Source organism: Terrapene carolina, unplaced genomic scaffold, assembly GCF_002925995.2.
Source record: "Terrapene carolina triunguis isolate 2854851 unplaced genomic scaffold, T_m_triunguis-2.0 Scaffold111, whole genome shotgun sequence".
In the NCBI taxonomy this organism is placed as follows: Eukaryota; Metazoa; Chordata; order Testudines; family Emydidae; genus Terrapene; species Terrapene triunguis.
The window spans coordinates 12,609,179-12,625,360 of NW_020664462.1; the positions used below are offsets into that span (position 1 = coordinate 12,609,179).

General features: G+C 39.5%; 1 protein-coding gene across 8 annotated transcripts in view; it reads right to left on the bottom strand.

Annotated features, from left to right (window-relative positions):
* Positions 1-2,201: 2,201 nt before the first annotated feature.
* PRKAG2 (protein kinase AMP-activated non-catalytic subunit gamma 2) overlaps positions 2,202-16,182 on the bottom strand; it is a 368,891-nt gene continuing 354,910 nt past the window's right edge. For 2 of the 8 annotated variants that reach the window (XM_029911642.1, XM_029911645.1), the window contains 3 exons: positions 14,479-14,625; positions 8,550-8,643; positions 2,202-5,066 (listed from right to left, as the gene is read on the bottom strand). In XM_029911642.1, coding sequence (XP_029767502.1) covers positions 5,035-5,066; positions 8,550-8,643; positions 14,479-14,625 — 273 coding nt within the window. In that variant the 3' untranslated portion in view covers positions 2,202-5,034. Of the gene's footprint in view, positions 5,067-8,549; positions 10,352-10,854; positions 10,987-13,843; positions 14,146-14,478; positions 14,626-16,182 lie in introns of those variants that run through there. The other 6 variants (XM_029911644.1, XR_003899816.1, XR_003899815.1 and 3 more) reach the window with 6 other exon arrangements.

The window sequence follows — 16,182 nt, forward strand, 5'->3', positions numbered from 1 at the left end:
TTAATTAATTGAGATATCCTCTCTCCTAGAACTGGAAGGGATCTTGAAAGGTCATTGAGTCCAGCCCCCTGCCTTCACTAGCAGGACCAAGTACTGATTTTGCCCCAGATCCCTAAGTGGCCCCCTCAAGGATTGAACTCACAACCCTGGGTTTAGCAGGCCAATGCTCAAACCACTGAGCTATCCCTCCCCCCTACCAGTGACTCAGGAGTAGAGTGAGAAAACAAAAATTCCACACCATTGGCCAGCACTTAATAATTCTTCTCCACCCCTTTGGAATAGATGTGCAGGTGGCAGGGGTGTGCCAAACTGTCCTAGATGGCTTTAGTATGGCTTCATAAACAGGAAGAGCTATTCTGTTGGGTCTGGAAGCGTGCAGAATGTCTAAGAGGTTGTGCTGGGAGTCTTGCATTTCCTCAAGAGTAATCTGAAGCTTTCCAGCAACTCTGTGAAGGTGGTCCTAGAATTGCCTGAAGTCATCAGGGGAGAGGGGAAGAAAGGGATGTATAAATCATCGCTTCGTCCGGGGAGGACGATGGCAGTCTTGCTGATTCTGGCAGAACTGCCGGATCCGGAATGTAATGCTCCTCCTCCTGTCAGATTGGGGGGCAGATCTGAGTGTCCCCTTAGAGGGGAGACAAGGGGTGACATCCTGGCAGATTGGATCAACTCTGCAGGGGGAGTAGTGATCCCAATGCCCCCAATATGGCCAGTAGGAGGGGGTCAATAGGTGTTCGGGGGACCTCCATGGCATACGGTACCAGCAGCTCTGAGTTAAATAAGGCGGAGGTTGGTCCCAAACTGGTGTGGGCCTTTTGGGTGGTGGAGGACACATAGGGTAAGGGAAGAGTGGTTCATTCAATGGCTCAATCTCCTGATGAGGAGAAGGTTGATTCCGGTTCCAGTGGTGGTACTGTTGGGAGATGTATTCTGTGTATAAGACAGGTGATAAGCTCCTTCCAGCAGTCGATTCTCTCTGAGGTGATATTATCTCCCTGGAAATGGAGGGGCCTGATGGAGGAGGGGATTCTGAATCCAGAAAAGTGAAAATGTCCTGTGGGGCAGCAACAGATTCAGATCTCCCAACTGTGGGAGAGGTTCTGCTAGTCTGGGCTGTCAGACCCTGGGGTGGTATCCAAAGTTGGCGGTGATCAGATTTCGTACCGACAGACCCTAGGGTTTGGGCAGAGCTGGGGATGATGGTACTGAGGGAACAGAGTCCAGTACTGATGGAGCCCAATGTTTATGGCCTTTCTTGTCATGCCTCTGGGACTTAGGATGTCCTAAGTCCTCATGGGCCAAGCTCGTAGGCTTGCCTACAGTCAAGTCTGACTTCTTTGAAGTGAACTTAGAGGAAGACTTACTCTCATGCTTATGAGAGTGCTTCTAAGCTTCCTCACAAGTTAAGGGTCAACTACAAGGAACAAAAAACTGAGTAATGGCCAGCTCTGTTCTTTGAAGGAATGCTCCTGTTCAGTATCTAGTTCTTGATCCCACCCCTACAATTCTGGCTACCTATGGAATAAAGACCAACTTGACCGATAAAGGATAATTTTAAAATGAAAAAGTCTTTATAGATAAATCAGAAAATTAAAATAGATAATGTGGCACACAGGTGATATAGCCCCAAGGAAAGGGAGGGAGTGATTTTTACATCTGCGAGGACAGAAGCACTTGTCTATTTGAGAAAGAGCTGAATTTCAGATGGAGACGCACTCTTTCAAATATAAGGTTTCAAATATAAGATAGGTCTGTGAGGGAGGAGTTGTGCTGCATGACATAAGTGATCACAGATGGGATGTGGAGAATCTCTAAAATCCAGTAACAATGGGATAAACTTCCACGTAGAATCTCAAGAAGAAAGGATTGAGAAGAGACTAGACTCCACTACTTTCTTCTGTAGACCTTGCCCCCCACTTTCCTCATTATTCAAGGAATGAATTTGAATTGCATTTACAGTATATTACATAATTAAAATGTTAGCTCCAGCTACCATCATTTTGAAATCAATGTGATTTTGCCTATTTATAATGTCAATTTAACTATTAGCAGGGCCTGCTGTGGGAGGTGGGGAAATTAAAAGGGGAGGCAGACAGAATTTGCTTAGGGTTGTGAAGGCCTTGGTTTTGAAAGTATGATTTGCATAGTAAGTTCATAGTACTGAAAATTAATGCGACTCTGCATGTCTAACTGGCATTTTATTTCACAAACTAAGCTATTTCAAGTTTTGTAACAGACATTTCATTTCACTTGATTGTATTAAAAAAAAACAAAAAACCTTACATTCATGGTTTTTTAAACACACAAAAACAAACATTTGAATGCATTTCATTTTGTGGTATAAGAGCAATGCTTTACATGTTTATTTTACAGCTGTTCAATTATTTTGATGTAGATTACTCAAATTCAACACTTTACCAAATGCAGTACATAGGCCATACATATTATTTACAGCATACGACAGTAAGAACTCGTGTGTCTTAAAACAGATAATGCTGTATTGGGAACAGTACATATGGGGAATAGTACAGCAGTCTGTACACCACCTGTATTTGTGATAAATGTTTTCCCAGTGGTATGTAACAAGGTTGTAGTCCTTTTATCAGAGGGTCTTACAATGTGTTTGTGTGCTCAGCAATGCCCAAATAAAAAGTGGGAGAAAAGGGTACTGTTCTAGACTTAGGACCCAATTCAGCAAACACTAACTTTAAGCGCACACTTCAGTGCTTTGATGAATAAGAAGCAAAAACCTCAGCCTCCTTTTGTGGGTGTCTCACTCCTTTATGAATTTAGAGCATTTTGGTTTTAATTATTATGCAATAATTCAGATAATTCTTTTTCTTAAAGACTTAGACCAGATTGTGATTCTCCCTATGACAGGAGGGAGTTCAGCCAATATAATTAATTCTCAAGTGACTAAACTTCTGCTTTAATCAGTCTCTCTTACCACATCAATTGAATAACATTTTCATCCCTTCTTCGGCAGAACGGTGGGCTTACACATACACACCACCAATAAAACAGACCGTGCTGAACACATACATTATGCAAGTGCTCTCTAAAAAAAGGGACAATGTTGAGGTCTTAACTTTGAAGAAGTTGCAAAGAAAAATAATTCTACCACACTGCCACAGGAGCAAAAAACAAGAGCCACTCCATTCAGTTTTAATTTTTCTCTCTCCACCACCATTATTCCCAGAGCTTGGACAATGGTATTTATGATGGGGATGATGAACTCTATATGCTGAGGTTATTGTTAAACCAAAGCAGCCATTTAAACTTCAGCACCATTCGAACTATATGGGAAGGAGTCAATTTTTATCTAGTCAGAAAGGAAAACTTTTTAGAGAAAGACCCTTTATAACTTTTCAGAGGGGATAAGCAAGGGAGAGAAAAAAATCAGTGAACAATTTTTTTGACCGTGTACTATGTGAATGTGTTGAGATTTTATACTGAAAAAACGTCTGAGGTGCTATTAAAAAAGGAGTTGTCAACAGTAGACCCAAACTTTAGGTTTATAGAAAGCAAGTTTTGACAAGACAGGTTTTTCATTTTTTTTTTTTTTTAAACAAGTCATTAATGTAGTTTTCAGTTTAATTTAAACATTTCCCATCCTGTGCCTGGAATTAGAGAGTGACAAATCAATCCATTTTCATTGTCCTATCTGGGAGAAATGGAGAAACACCCCATCAATGCGAGACTGACCATTCATTCAGTTTTGATAGTGTAAGGTGTTATACAATAACCCAGGTAAAGACGTTTGCTTTTAAAGTAACAGTGTCCCTTTAATGTACAATTAACCTGTAAAGAGGGAAGGGAGATAAGAGTGATTCAATGTCTTACATTATAACAAATATCTAGGTGGGAAAAAAAGGATGTAAGAAGCATGTAAAATCTGTACATGCAAAGATACCTGGCATTTTCAAAAACTGCTATAGTAAGGTTTGTTTAATTTCTTCCATCTGCAGAAGAAAGTCTACAATTATATAGTGTGATCTCTAAGCTTTACGGTGCATTTACATTAGCAAAAACCTTTCATCGCTCTTTGCATCTGTACGAAAACTGTATATCCATTATAATTTACAAAAAATTGTATCTGCAATCTTACAAACATGATTTAACATTTTAGTACACAGGAAAATATATAGCTCTCTGGCACTTAGTCTCCTCCACGGTACCTGTCTATTACAGTACAGAATAACACTTTTCAACATGTGCTTTTGAAAACCTTAGACTGAAGTAATGGGGGCTGATCTAGAAGCTACAGCTTCTGCAGCTCCCAAGTGTTAAAAAATGAGAAAAATCTGCCACTTTTTTGTATAACAATCAACAGTTTATTAATGGACATGATGAAATTTTAGCTATCCACCAAAAATGTGTAAAAAATTGCCATGAAAGTAAAAATAAATAAAGCTGTTTTTAAATCAGTCTTGTTTTACATATCAGTTCAGAATGTAACATTAAAAACACGAAACCGTCATTAAAGTTTTAAAGTAATCTACTGATATTCAAATTACAACTTTTATGACAAATCTAATGAGAACTGAAACTGATTTGGTTTTAGGTTTAAAGACTTTCACATTCAAATACAGTGTCTTGTTTAGCACAATACTTCCTCTGACAGTGATGGGCAACCGATGACATATTGCTGTATTTGACATAAGGCACTATGATATGAATATGCCACACACTTGCCTTATGTCAGATGTCTGTTGCTGACCAGTGACTTCTGTCAAATACGAATGAAACAGTTTCAGAATACAGTGCATTTTAATGAAGGACATAGTCTTTCAGCAAACGTTTTGAAGACATTTTGAAATGCAAGCCTACATTTTTTAACCATATAAGCTTTTTTGTCATGCTGCTTTTTTGCGACACCACTGGGGGAAAATACAGACATTACCCATCACTGAGTTTCAATACACATTCTCATAACCGTTCTTCTCGTTTCTATTGCAGTCAGTGTTCTTGAGGCAAACTTGACCCAGAAACTTTGTTCAAGTTCTCCTAGAAAGCTTTATACATTCACAGCAGTCACTCAGTTTCACTCTCCTTTTGTTTGGCACCTGTTCATAGAAAAAAAATTCAGACTTTTCAAAAACATGTAATGTCCTTGCTCAAACAGTACTTCAGAGTCATGGAAAGGCAGTTTGAAAAACACTGTTCTGGAGCATATTTGGGATATTGCAACACTGACTCACTAGGTATGAGACTCTTAACTTAATAGTCAATACCATTCTTGAAGAAGACACATTAATTTTAGTAATTAGGAACATGAGCAAAGCCAGAGGGGCTTTGTTTGTCTGTTGTTTTTTTTTTTTAAGAGGCGCCCCTCAGCATAGCAGCCAAGTGCCATAGAAGGCAAATCAACCACACAGTTGCTGAACCAATGGTGATGATTCTTCTAGGATGAGGTCAAGAACCATGGCACAAAAGACCCTTGGTGCTTTTTTTTTGGTCCTTGATGGCAGTCAAGTTCAGCACTAAAGCTCCCTCAAGGTGAAGACCCACTTGAGACCGAGCCAAAGAGGATTCCCACACTATCTGTATTATGCTGGTGCGTCAGTTTACTTTAGCACAGAAGAAGAGCCTGATTAATGGGTGGTCCAACAGTCCTGGAAGAACAAGTGGTGACAGGGCTGGAAGACCATTCAGTATACTGGATTTCTTTTAGGCTCTTCACCACTACCTCTGCTTCTGGGTTCCAGCATCAAGCCCTTTCTCTCCTCTACAGTTCCAGGCAGCCAGCTGGCCATGAGCTGAATGAGGATGAAGCTGCACTCAAAGTGAGCCCAATCACTGATCCCGGAGACGAGCATTCTTTAGCCAGCAACTTTAAGCCAATGGGTTGGGGAATGTTAGGGTATGTGCTGTATTTAGATTATTATTTTAGGTATCAGGGAGGTAAAATGTGTGAGGAAGCAAGATAGAGATTTGAAATCTAAGACCTCTGAGGGCCCATGAGGTTGCTAGGAGCCACCCTGGAATGTTTGTTTGAAAGTCAGCAGTTGGAAGAGAACTGTTAGAGTTAGATGTGGAGACTTGCCAGCAGAAGGTGGTTTTATCCAGGTTTTCTGAAGTTGCCAAGAAAGGTTTCTCCAGACTCCAGAGACTGGCCCATGAAGTATTAAAGATGTCTGGGCTGCTGAGGGAGCTGCAGTGAGACCAGACCGGGAGAACACAGGACTCCATGGGTTGAAAGACCAGTGAGCACTTCCAGATGATCAGTTCATTCATAGGTTTTAATTGTAAATAATACACTAGAAGTTTGTGAATTCAATCTGGAGTGGAGCTGTGGTAATTTCTGTAGTGGCCTTCAACGAACACCTACCGGAGACCCTTGCTCCTTGACACAACTGAGTCCTTCTAACAAGCGAACAGAGGAAGGGTTGCCCCAAGGTGAGAAGCTTGGTGGTGGCAGCAGATGGCCATAGGAAACCTGGGGTTGCGACAGCTGGACTTCAAATGTATACAGTTGTGGAGAGAGATTGTGCACTATGTTAAATACCACAAGTTCTCCCCCGCCCACTTGTTTTTTTCCCTTACCTACAGCAACCACTATCCACCACTTAGAGGAGAAATCCTATAGTCTCTCCTCCTAACAGTCACACTTCCTTTCTCCATATACATAGGCAGACACCATGACTGATCTCAAACTAAATTTAGCATTATCAATGCAAATGAAAAATTCCACTTGGGCTTATGGTTAGACACTTTCTTTTAAAGGGGCAGTATTAGATTAAATTTGGCCCAAAATTCAGGAAACTTTTTGTGTTTAAACAAAAAAAATCTTGACTCAAATGTTTGTGTCTCTTCACCCCACCATTAAAATGGAAAGAGGGTTTTTGCTTAAAACTTTGCAGCATTGTACTAACTGTAGAACCTAAAAGTGAAAACTTACTATAAAAAGTGAAACTGGCTATTGTTTTCCATTGCTTAAGCTGAGAGAAATACAAAACAGCATCAGCATAAATGGTGAGAGTTTTATAAAACTTTTGATTTATGTGACGGGTACCTGTCAGTAGTTTTAATTAAGTATCCCACATTTTGATTCCGTACTTCCTCCTCTCAAAACATAAGCCCCAGTTTTTTTCCTAGAAATGAGATCTAGGAGCAGCAGCCTCTACAGCCAACAGCAATAGCATTCCTGGAATGCTCTGTTCTACACTCCAGAAGCACATTTTGACTCTAATGGTGAAAGCTAGTATAATACTTGAAATAAATCATCCAGATTCACCTTTCCTACAAACTTGAACATGGAGATTTAGTTGTTTTTTCTGCCAAAAATGGAAAGTACACTAGAAAATGTGTTTTAACAGTTATAGTATTTGACATCAAGACAATAAATATAATAGCAATATTTCTGGATCTGGTGATTTTTGCTATAAGCTGGGGACTTATCTGTTTGAAGTGACAGAGGAGGAGAAAGACCTGGGTGTATTGATTGATCTCAGGATGACAATGAGCTGCCAATGATGCAGCTGTGAAAAAGGCTAATACAATCTTAGGATGGCTCAGGCGAGATATTTCCAGCAGAGACAGGGAAGTGTTAGTATTCCAGATGAGATGTATAATGGTACTGTGTACAATTTGGGTCTCCCATATTTAAGAAAGATGAATTCAAACTGGAACAGGTGTAGAAAAGGGCTACTAAGATTATCAGAGTAATGGAAAACCTACCTTATGAGAGGAGACTCAAAGAGCTTGGCTTGTTTAGCCTAACCAAATGAAGGCTGAGGGGAGATACAATTGCTCTCTATAAATACATCAGAGGGATAAATACCAGGGAGGGAGAGGAGTTATTTAAGTTAAGCACCAGTGTGGACAGAAGAACGAATTGATATAAACTGGTCATTCAACAAGTTTAGGCTTGAAATTAGACGAAGGTTTCTAACCATTGGAGGACTGAAGTTCTGGAAGCCTTCCAAGAGTAGCAGTAGGGGTAAAAAAAACCTAACTGGGTTCAAGACTGAGCTTGGTAAGTTTATGGAGGGGATGGTATGATAAAACTGCTTACAATGACATATAGCTGATCTGTGACTGCTAGCAGCAAATATCCCGAACGGTCAGTGATGGGACCCTAGAGGGGAGGGCTCTGAGTTACTATAGAGAATTCTTTCCCAGGTGTCTGGCTGTTGGATCTTGCTGAAATGCTCAGGGTCTAACTGATCGCCATATTTGGGGGCAAGAAAGAATCCCCACCACCCCCCAAGTCAGATTGGCAGAGACCCTGCAGCATGGAGCACAGGGTCACTTGCAGGTTTAAACTAGTGTAAATGGTGGATTTTGTGTAATTTCAAGTCTTTAAATCATGATTTGAGGACTTCAATCACTCAGCTAAAGGTTATGGGTCTATTACAGGAGTGGGTGGGCAAGATTCCATGGTCTGCAATGTGCAGGTCAGACTAGAGGAACTTGATGGTTCCTTCGGACCTTAAAGTCTATAATAGACATTAGCAACAAATCAAGCAGACTAAGAACAGCATGCTATGCTATACCCTACTGTACCTGAAGGTTTATGAAAAGAGGACAGAAGGCAGCATCTATACCTGCTGGTGTGAGCACCAATGCTTGTAGAATGTCAGAGAGGGAGATGATACCCACAATGCTATCTGCTTCATTCACTACTACCAGACGATGAACCTGCAAGCAGGGAAAATACATTTTATTGGATAGGAATTTTATTTTTCTGATTGATAAATAATGGCAAAGGTGAAACAAAGAGTCCTAAAATAAAGTGCTTAAGGTGGGCAAATTTCCAGAATTAGAGGGAAGAAATTGTTCAGTCATCAGTTTCTTGACTAACATTTTAATATGGTGGTATCACAACATGCTTAAGCTACTACTTAAAGGAGCACACAGTTGTAATATTTGTGTGATATTGCAGCAAAAGGGACCCTTGTCAAGCGATATCAACCCAGAAATAATAATTTATTTATTTTTACAAAACCTAAGCCTTTAAGACTTAGCATAGCTCTGTTCTGAAAAGCAACTCTGAAGTGCCATTGTGAGTTTCAAATTTGAGTCAATAACCTCTGAATACATTGATATGAATTAGAGTACAATGATAAGAACTTGACTTTAAAGAGATTTTTCCAACTGACAGTCTCTGCCAACTCAACCTGGCATCTTATATTCACAAACTGCATCCTTGCTTGTGCACCATCATCAGGAAGAGGAGATTGTGTATGTCAAATTCTGCAGTCAGATTTATTCAAGCTCATTGTATTCAAGTTGTTTTCAGTGACACTTCTCTGTAATGGGATTAGACAGGTGAGATTGAGGGCCAAATCTGATTCTAAAATTGGAACCTGAATAACAATTCTGCTAATTTTGCATGAAGTCTGAACAGATTTCATGTCATACTGCAGAGATAACACAGCTAGGAGAGTGAAGTAGCAAAGATGGGTTGCTAGACCAAGTAGATACAACTCTGAATACCCAGAGATTTGTGAATAGCAAGGTGATATTTTTACAGTCACTTTTCAGAGTAGAATTTTAAGACCAACAGAAATGTTTCACATTTTTTATATATATATATATAAAATATCTATCTATCAGAAACAGAGTTTTCATCAACAAATATTCACCTTCTGAGTTTATAATCTAAACATTGCAGCATTCATCAGGACCAGAAAAATGAACCTAATCAGAAACAAAGTGAAGCTAACCAATCTAGTTTTGTTACAAGTTGAGAGCAATATTATTTACTTGTTGCATAAATAGTGAAAAGTTTGTTTAACAATTTCAGTTTGAATAATCGAATTTAACTGCAACATACAGTTATACTGATAAACTTCAAGAGTAAGAGTTGATCATCTACTTGAGTATAAAATGTAGATATCTAACAGCTGAATACTCTTGATCATTTATCTTAAGGTTCAACATTTAACCATTTCTTCTTTTTTACTATCACTAAAAATCAGTTTTCTGTAAGACATCACTTTTTTTCATGGGAAAGATGTCCAAATGAGTAAAAATGTAAATACTGAGATTACTGCTTCCAGCACAGTATTTCAATGAGAACTGGCATTAATCTCTCTCAAAGATGAGATTAGGGATGTCAGATACAAAGTGACAAAGGCAAAAAAAAGAGTTGAAATGTTAACAACTTTCCTATTTCTTTTATTAACACCTTGGAACCCCCTTAGCGCTAGGCTATCAAATTTCTCAAATGCTAGTAAGTGCAAAGAAGAAACCTCATCACCCTCACCAAGGGGATAACAGCATGAAAGCAGCATCTCTGGTTTGATTAAAGTAATGGTACGTTAATTTAGGACTGAGGTTAACTACATACCAGTCAGGATACCTTAGAGCTCCTCTTCTCTTGTATTTGAACAGTCATACCCACCTGATACAAATGGGGAACACAGGAAAGAAATAGAAAGAAAAGGGGGAAAATTCTGTTTTTATAATTTTTTTCTTCTAATGAAATTGTGCTGGTGATACTTTAGACACGGATATTAGTTTTCTGTATATTACGCACATTTAATCACTTGGTCATCTTTCTCACATTGTGTCGTGAGTTCCATTAAGAAAAATTATTAGTATATCAATTAAACACTTAATACCAGTATGATTAAGCATTCTTGTTTAGCAACCAAAAAGATCAATTTAGTACCACACCTGAAATTTTTATAGTAAAAATAAGTGTTTTACACACAAGACACAAACTATTTTGTGACAATGGGCAGCTTCTAACTTCACTGGGGAACAGGGCCAGATTTCTAGAATATTTGTGGGCCTCTACATAAAGCTGACTCATTGAGAAATATTTTATATTTGTGTATTTATAGTGTATCCATTTAAATAGATAAATTTCATTCGTTATACAATGTGCACAAAAATACATACAGTTTTTCCTATTAGATGTTAAGTGAATGTTTGAAGTTGTGTGAATTGAACTATACTGCAGCTATCAAGTGGCAAGTCTCAAGAAGCAGGTTCCTCTTGTAAAAGTGATTTTCCTTCTCAGGGAGCTGTCACCTGGTAAAACAAAGGTTAACGAGGAAGGGTCAGGCAGGCAGGCCAAGATGGGCCACATCCTTGTGTGACATGCTGTCCAAATCACACCCTTTGTATTTCTGCACTAATGGTTGGCTTATTTTTTCTGAAGGGTTCTTTGGGGGATCCAGACATTCCATAAAGCTTGTGAGCAAAAGTGAGTCCATTGAGGAATACAGTGTAATTCTTACAGACTGAGGGAGGATAAGTATGGCCTTACCAGGCTCAGCTTGCACTCCCAAGGGAAGGAATCTTTTTTGAAACTGTTGGAATGGATTTAAGACCTCTAAAGATATTAATAGAAAGTTAGACATAATGTGGGTCATTCTAAACACACTGTAGCACAAACTGCAAGCTTTAGTGGGCACAGAAAAAGCCAGAGGATATGGTCTGTTGATACAGTTCTAATGGAATACTGAGGAATAGGACTGACAATCTTGGGAATTAACTCAAATTAAATAAATGCAAGATTGGGGTCCCTGAAGATGCAACATCTTGGATGCAGAAACTGAAATAATATGTTTTAAATGACTCATGAAGATGACTGAAATGGGTAATTTTGATTTTTCTGAAATGGGTTTGATAGGTGGACACCTCTCTCTTGCTCCTTTATATGACGTCTATTGATACTGGAGAAGGAAGACAGAGGATAACCGCACCAAAACATTGGTAGATACAGCTACAGGTGAAACTGATTTAGACTTCATAATGTCTGCTTCTCTGGTCAGTCAGGTAACATCACATGGCAGAATCAGTAGGAACCAGATGTATAGAATAACTAAACATGATCAGGGATGCATGATGCAGTAATGTTAATGTTATGTATTTGTCATTTGAATTTACATATATCTTTATGCTTTTAGCATGCTTGAACTCTTATTTGTTGTTTAAGTTTGCCTCATTGTAAATGCATCTCATAACCAGGGGCGCTGGAAACCTGTGTGAAGGGTTTCCATGCTTAAAAGCAACAAAGAGTCCTGTGGCACCTTATAGAATAACAGACATATTGGAGCATAAGCTTTCGTGGGTGAATACCCACTTCGTCCCCATGCTTAAAAGACATCCAAGATTCCAAAAATCTGCCAGGATGGTTTCCACAGCATTTAAAGATTTCATTTAGAAAGCTAAGTTTGTAGTCCTCCTCTCTTTTTGTAAAGATAACCTTTTAAAACAAACAAAAAAGCGGTACAATCTTCCTGAGTCTAGAGACATACTAAAATAGCTGTAAGATGTATACTGCCCCCCCATCTCAATGTAGTGGTTATTCTGCAGTTTATAAACAATTTAAAAATCACTGTTAACTCTTTCACTTATACTTGTCATATGATCTGGACAGTGAATTAATCTGAAAGGACATTCCACAAAAGTTTTAAAAGATGCCAATAATATTCTATCATATTTCTTCCCCATCCGGTCAGCAAAGGTTGACCAATTTCCCAGTAGTCTTAATTTCTGGGAGTACCTAATCTGCCAACAGATTATACTGAAACTTTGTTTAAGACCCAATTACAGTATGATCACTAGCCATCTGGTCAGCCAGCTTCTTCACAACTTTTAGTTCCTAATAACTCCAGTGCCTTCCACACACTGTATCTCAGACTCACAGATTCCAAGGTCAGAAGGGCCCACTGTGATCATCTACACTGACCTCCTATATAACACAGGTCATAGAACTTCTTCAAAATTCCTAGAGCTAGATGTTTTTCTAAAAGATCTATCTCGATTTAAAAACTGCTAGTGATGGAGAATCCACCACAACCCCCAGTAAAGTGCCCCAATGGTTAATTACCCTCATTGTTAAAAACTTGTGCCTTATTTCCAGTCTGATTTTGACTTGCTTCAGCTTCTAGCCATTGTATCAGGTTATGCCTTTCTCTGCTAGACTGAAGAGCCCATTATCAAAGATTTGTTCCCCATGTAGATACTTATACACTGTGATGAAGTCACCCCTTAACCTTCTCTTTATTAAGATAAATAGGTTGAATTTCTTCACTATAAAGAAATGTTTTCTAACCCTTTAATCATTCCCTTGGCTCTACTCTGAACTCCCCCCCCCCCCCCCAGTTTATCAAACATCCTTCTCAAACTATGGACACCAGAACTGGAGACAGTATTCCAGCAGTGGTCACACCAGAGCCAGGATACAGGGGTAAAATGACCTCTGCTCCTACTTGAGATTCACATTTATGCATCCCAGGATCACATAAGCTCTTCTGGTCACAACATTGCAAGGGGAGCTCATGTTCAGATGATTATTCACCATGACCCCCAAATGTTTTACAGAGTCCCCCATCCTGTAAGTCTGGCCTATATTCTTTGTTAATAGATGTATACATTTACATTTAGCCATGTTAAAATGCATATTGCTTACTTGTGCCCAGCTTATCAAGCAATCCAGATCAGTGACCTGTTCTCTTCATTATTTACCACTCCTCCAATCTGTGTCATCAGTAAACTTAATTAGAGATTATTTTGTTTTCTTCCAGGTCATTGATAAAAATGCTAGATAGCATGGGGCCAGAACCAATCCCTACAAGACCCCACTAAAAACACCTAGTCGGTGATTCCCTGTTTACAGTTACATTTTGAGACTAATCAGCCAATTTTTAAATCAATTTAATGTATACCATATTATTTTTGTATTATTTAGTTTCTTAATCAAAATGTCATGTGGTACCAAATCAAATGCCTTACAGAAATCTGAGCATATTACTCCAAACACTATTATCTTTATCAGCCAAGCTGGGAATCTCATGAAAAAAAATATCAAGTTAGTGTGAAAGGATTTATTTTCCATAAACCCATGTTGATTGGCATTAATTATATTACCCTCCTTTAATTGACTATATTATTCAGCTTTAATTATTATTATTATATAATATATATACAAATATAATTAGCTTACAGCTACACAAAAAAGTATGCCATCTTTGCACAGGCCCTCACTCACTCTAATCATGGTTTTGATCCTGAGGTTACTTCTGAAAAATATGACATGCACTCTCAAACATAGCTTGTCAGCTGCAAAGCATTAGGCATCCACAGTGCAGTTTGCAGGACTGTGCATTTGTTGCCAAGTATGTTCCAAAAGCAGCGTTTCTCTTGAATAACATTATTTGTGAAAGATTCTTCCATTGTCCACTGATATCAAATAGAAAACATAGTAGTGGGGCTAAGCGGAGATACAAGCTATAAAAAATATCTTGCAATTCCCCCATCACCTGCCAAGTCCTCAACGAAGTCATACTGATTTCACCAAAATCACCTGCAAATTACCAATGCCCCCGTTGATAAACCTAGTAAATCAACACTTTGATATCTACACATGCTAATGTAAGAAGTAACATCTGCAGTGAACCATCAACGTTGCTTTGTGTTATTTTACTGGACTTTGATGAAAGGATGCTTATGCACTATTTGGTACCCTTGTTGTCTTATTGCTTTAAAATACTGAAGTGAACAAAGTAATCTCACCTCAGCCTTCACTATTCTATCAACAATGGTCTCCAGTGTTTCCAGCTTACTGCACTTCACAACACCTTCAAAATACTGAGAACGGTGCTGGAGAGCTTGCGTTACGGTGATATCTAGATTATTATAGGTTTTTTCAGCAGCCAGGTTCTGAAAAATAAATTAAGAGGAATCATTATTAGTCTTCTCAAGAGACAAGGAGGTATTTGTCATTAAACTATCATTGCAAATATCAAGTTACATTTTTGGTGTAAATTGATGGCTATTCCGCTTCATATATTAAGCAAAGTATATCAAAGTCCTTCAGCTTATAAACACAGCCAAGTAAGCACTTCTGTTAAACACCCCAAAACAGACTTGACAACAATAAATACACAATTGTTCACCAGGCCAATGAAGAACTCCCTTTGCTGAATGATCTTTGGGTAGGAGGTTCAATGCTGCTCCATCTACTTTTGTACAAGGAGTAGAAAATTTGAAGGTCAACTGAAATTCTAGAGATTTAAGAGACATCAGCAATAAAGAGAAACTTGGCTACCTTACTTGTAGTTCGTTCTTCTCATGAAGGAGCATATCCACTGCTATGAGCATTACTCATGAGTTAGACCTGCTTAGTGTGCTACAATGGGGGCATCTTAGGCTTCATCCCCATACCCACCATCTTCTTCCCTGCTTGAGCTCAGACTCCCACTGCTAGACTGTTCTGGCACTGCAATCTGACACCAAAAGGTAACTTCCAAAGCTGGAACTACGTGAACTAGATAAAACACATCACCAGTATCACTACTGAAGTGCGAGGGTTAAAAGTATTATAGATAACATCTACAGTCTGGATCAGGACTACTTTCATATTCAGAGTTTTGCCCAGACCACTGGATGCCCTCTCTTATGAGAAAAGTTACAGGTAAGGGACTTAACTGTCTTTCCCTTTCATAATGAGGTATCCACTGGTTTGGCTATTACTCATGGGCATTACAAACTGCACATTTGTTTACTCCCGCTCCCTACTGTTCCCTGCCCCATCCCCCTCCCCTCACTCCCACATCCTCCTCCCCCAGCCCTATCCCACCCCATTCTGTTCCTGCCACCCCACCCCGCCCTGCCCCACCGCAGGCACTCACTGTCGTACAGAAAACAGGATAGCTCCCAGCACACAGAAGGGGAACACAACCAGCACTAGGACCCAGGAAGCGGCATCCAGCTGCAGGGTCAGCAGCAGCCAGCCAAATGGCACCCTTCTTCAGCTGGGCAGCTTTACACTTGCAGAAATGGGATGGCAGTGCCCCTGCACACCTCACCTCTGTTTGAGGGTGTAATATGCCTCCAAACTATGCCCATGAGAGTCCCCAGCTCCCACTTCCCTGCACATCTTCCCTTTGCTTCCCCATCATTTTCTGTGGGGAAGTAAATAAATCTGCAGGGGAACATGAATTCTGCATGTGCGCAGTGGCAGAATTCCCCCAGGTGTAAAAATCGAGTCATATGAAACTCCCAGCAACCTGTAGAGGAAATCCTCACTCAAACTCTCTGAAAGAGTCAGGCTCTGGTGCAGCAGTAGTCAAGAAGAGGATGTCTGAACTCAGGGGAGGGGATGAAACCTATACGTCCTCTTTTGTGGTGCCATGGTAATGTAGACCACCAGATGCACATGTATAAGAAACACTAATAAGCCAGAAAAAATATTGTGCAAAGTGAATGAAAGTGGTG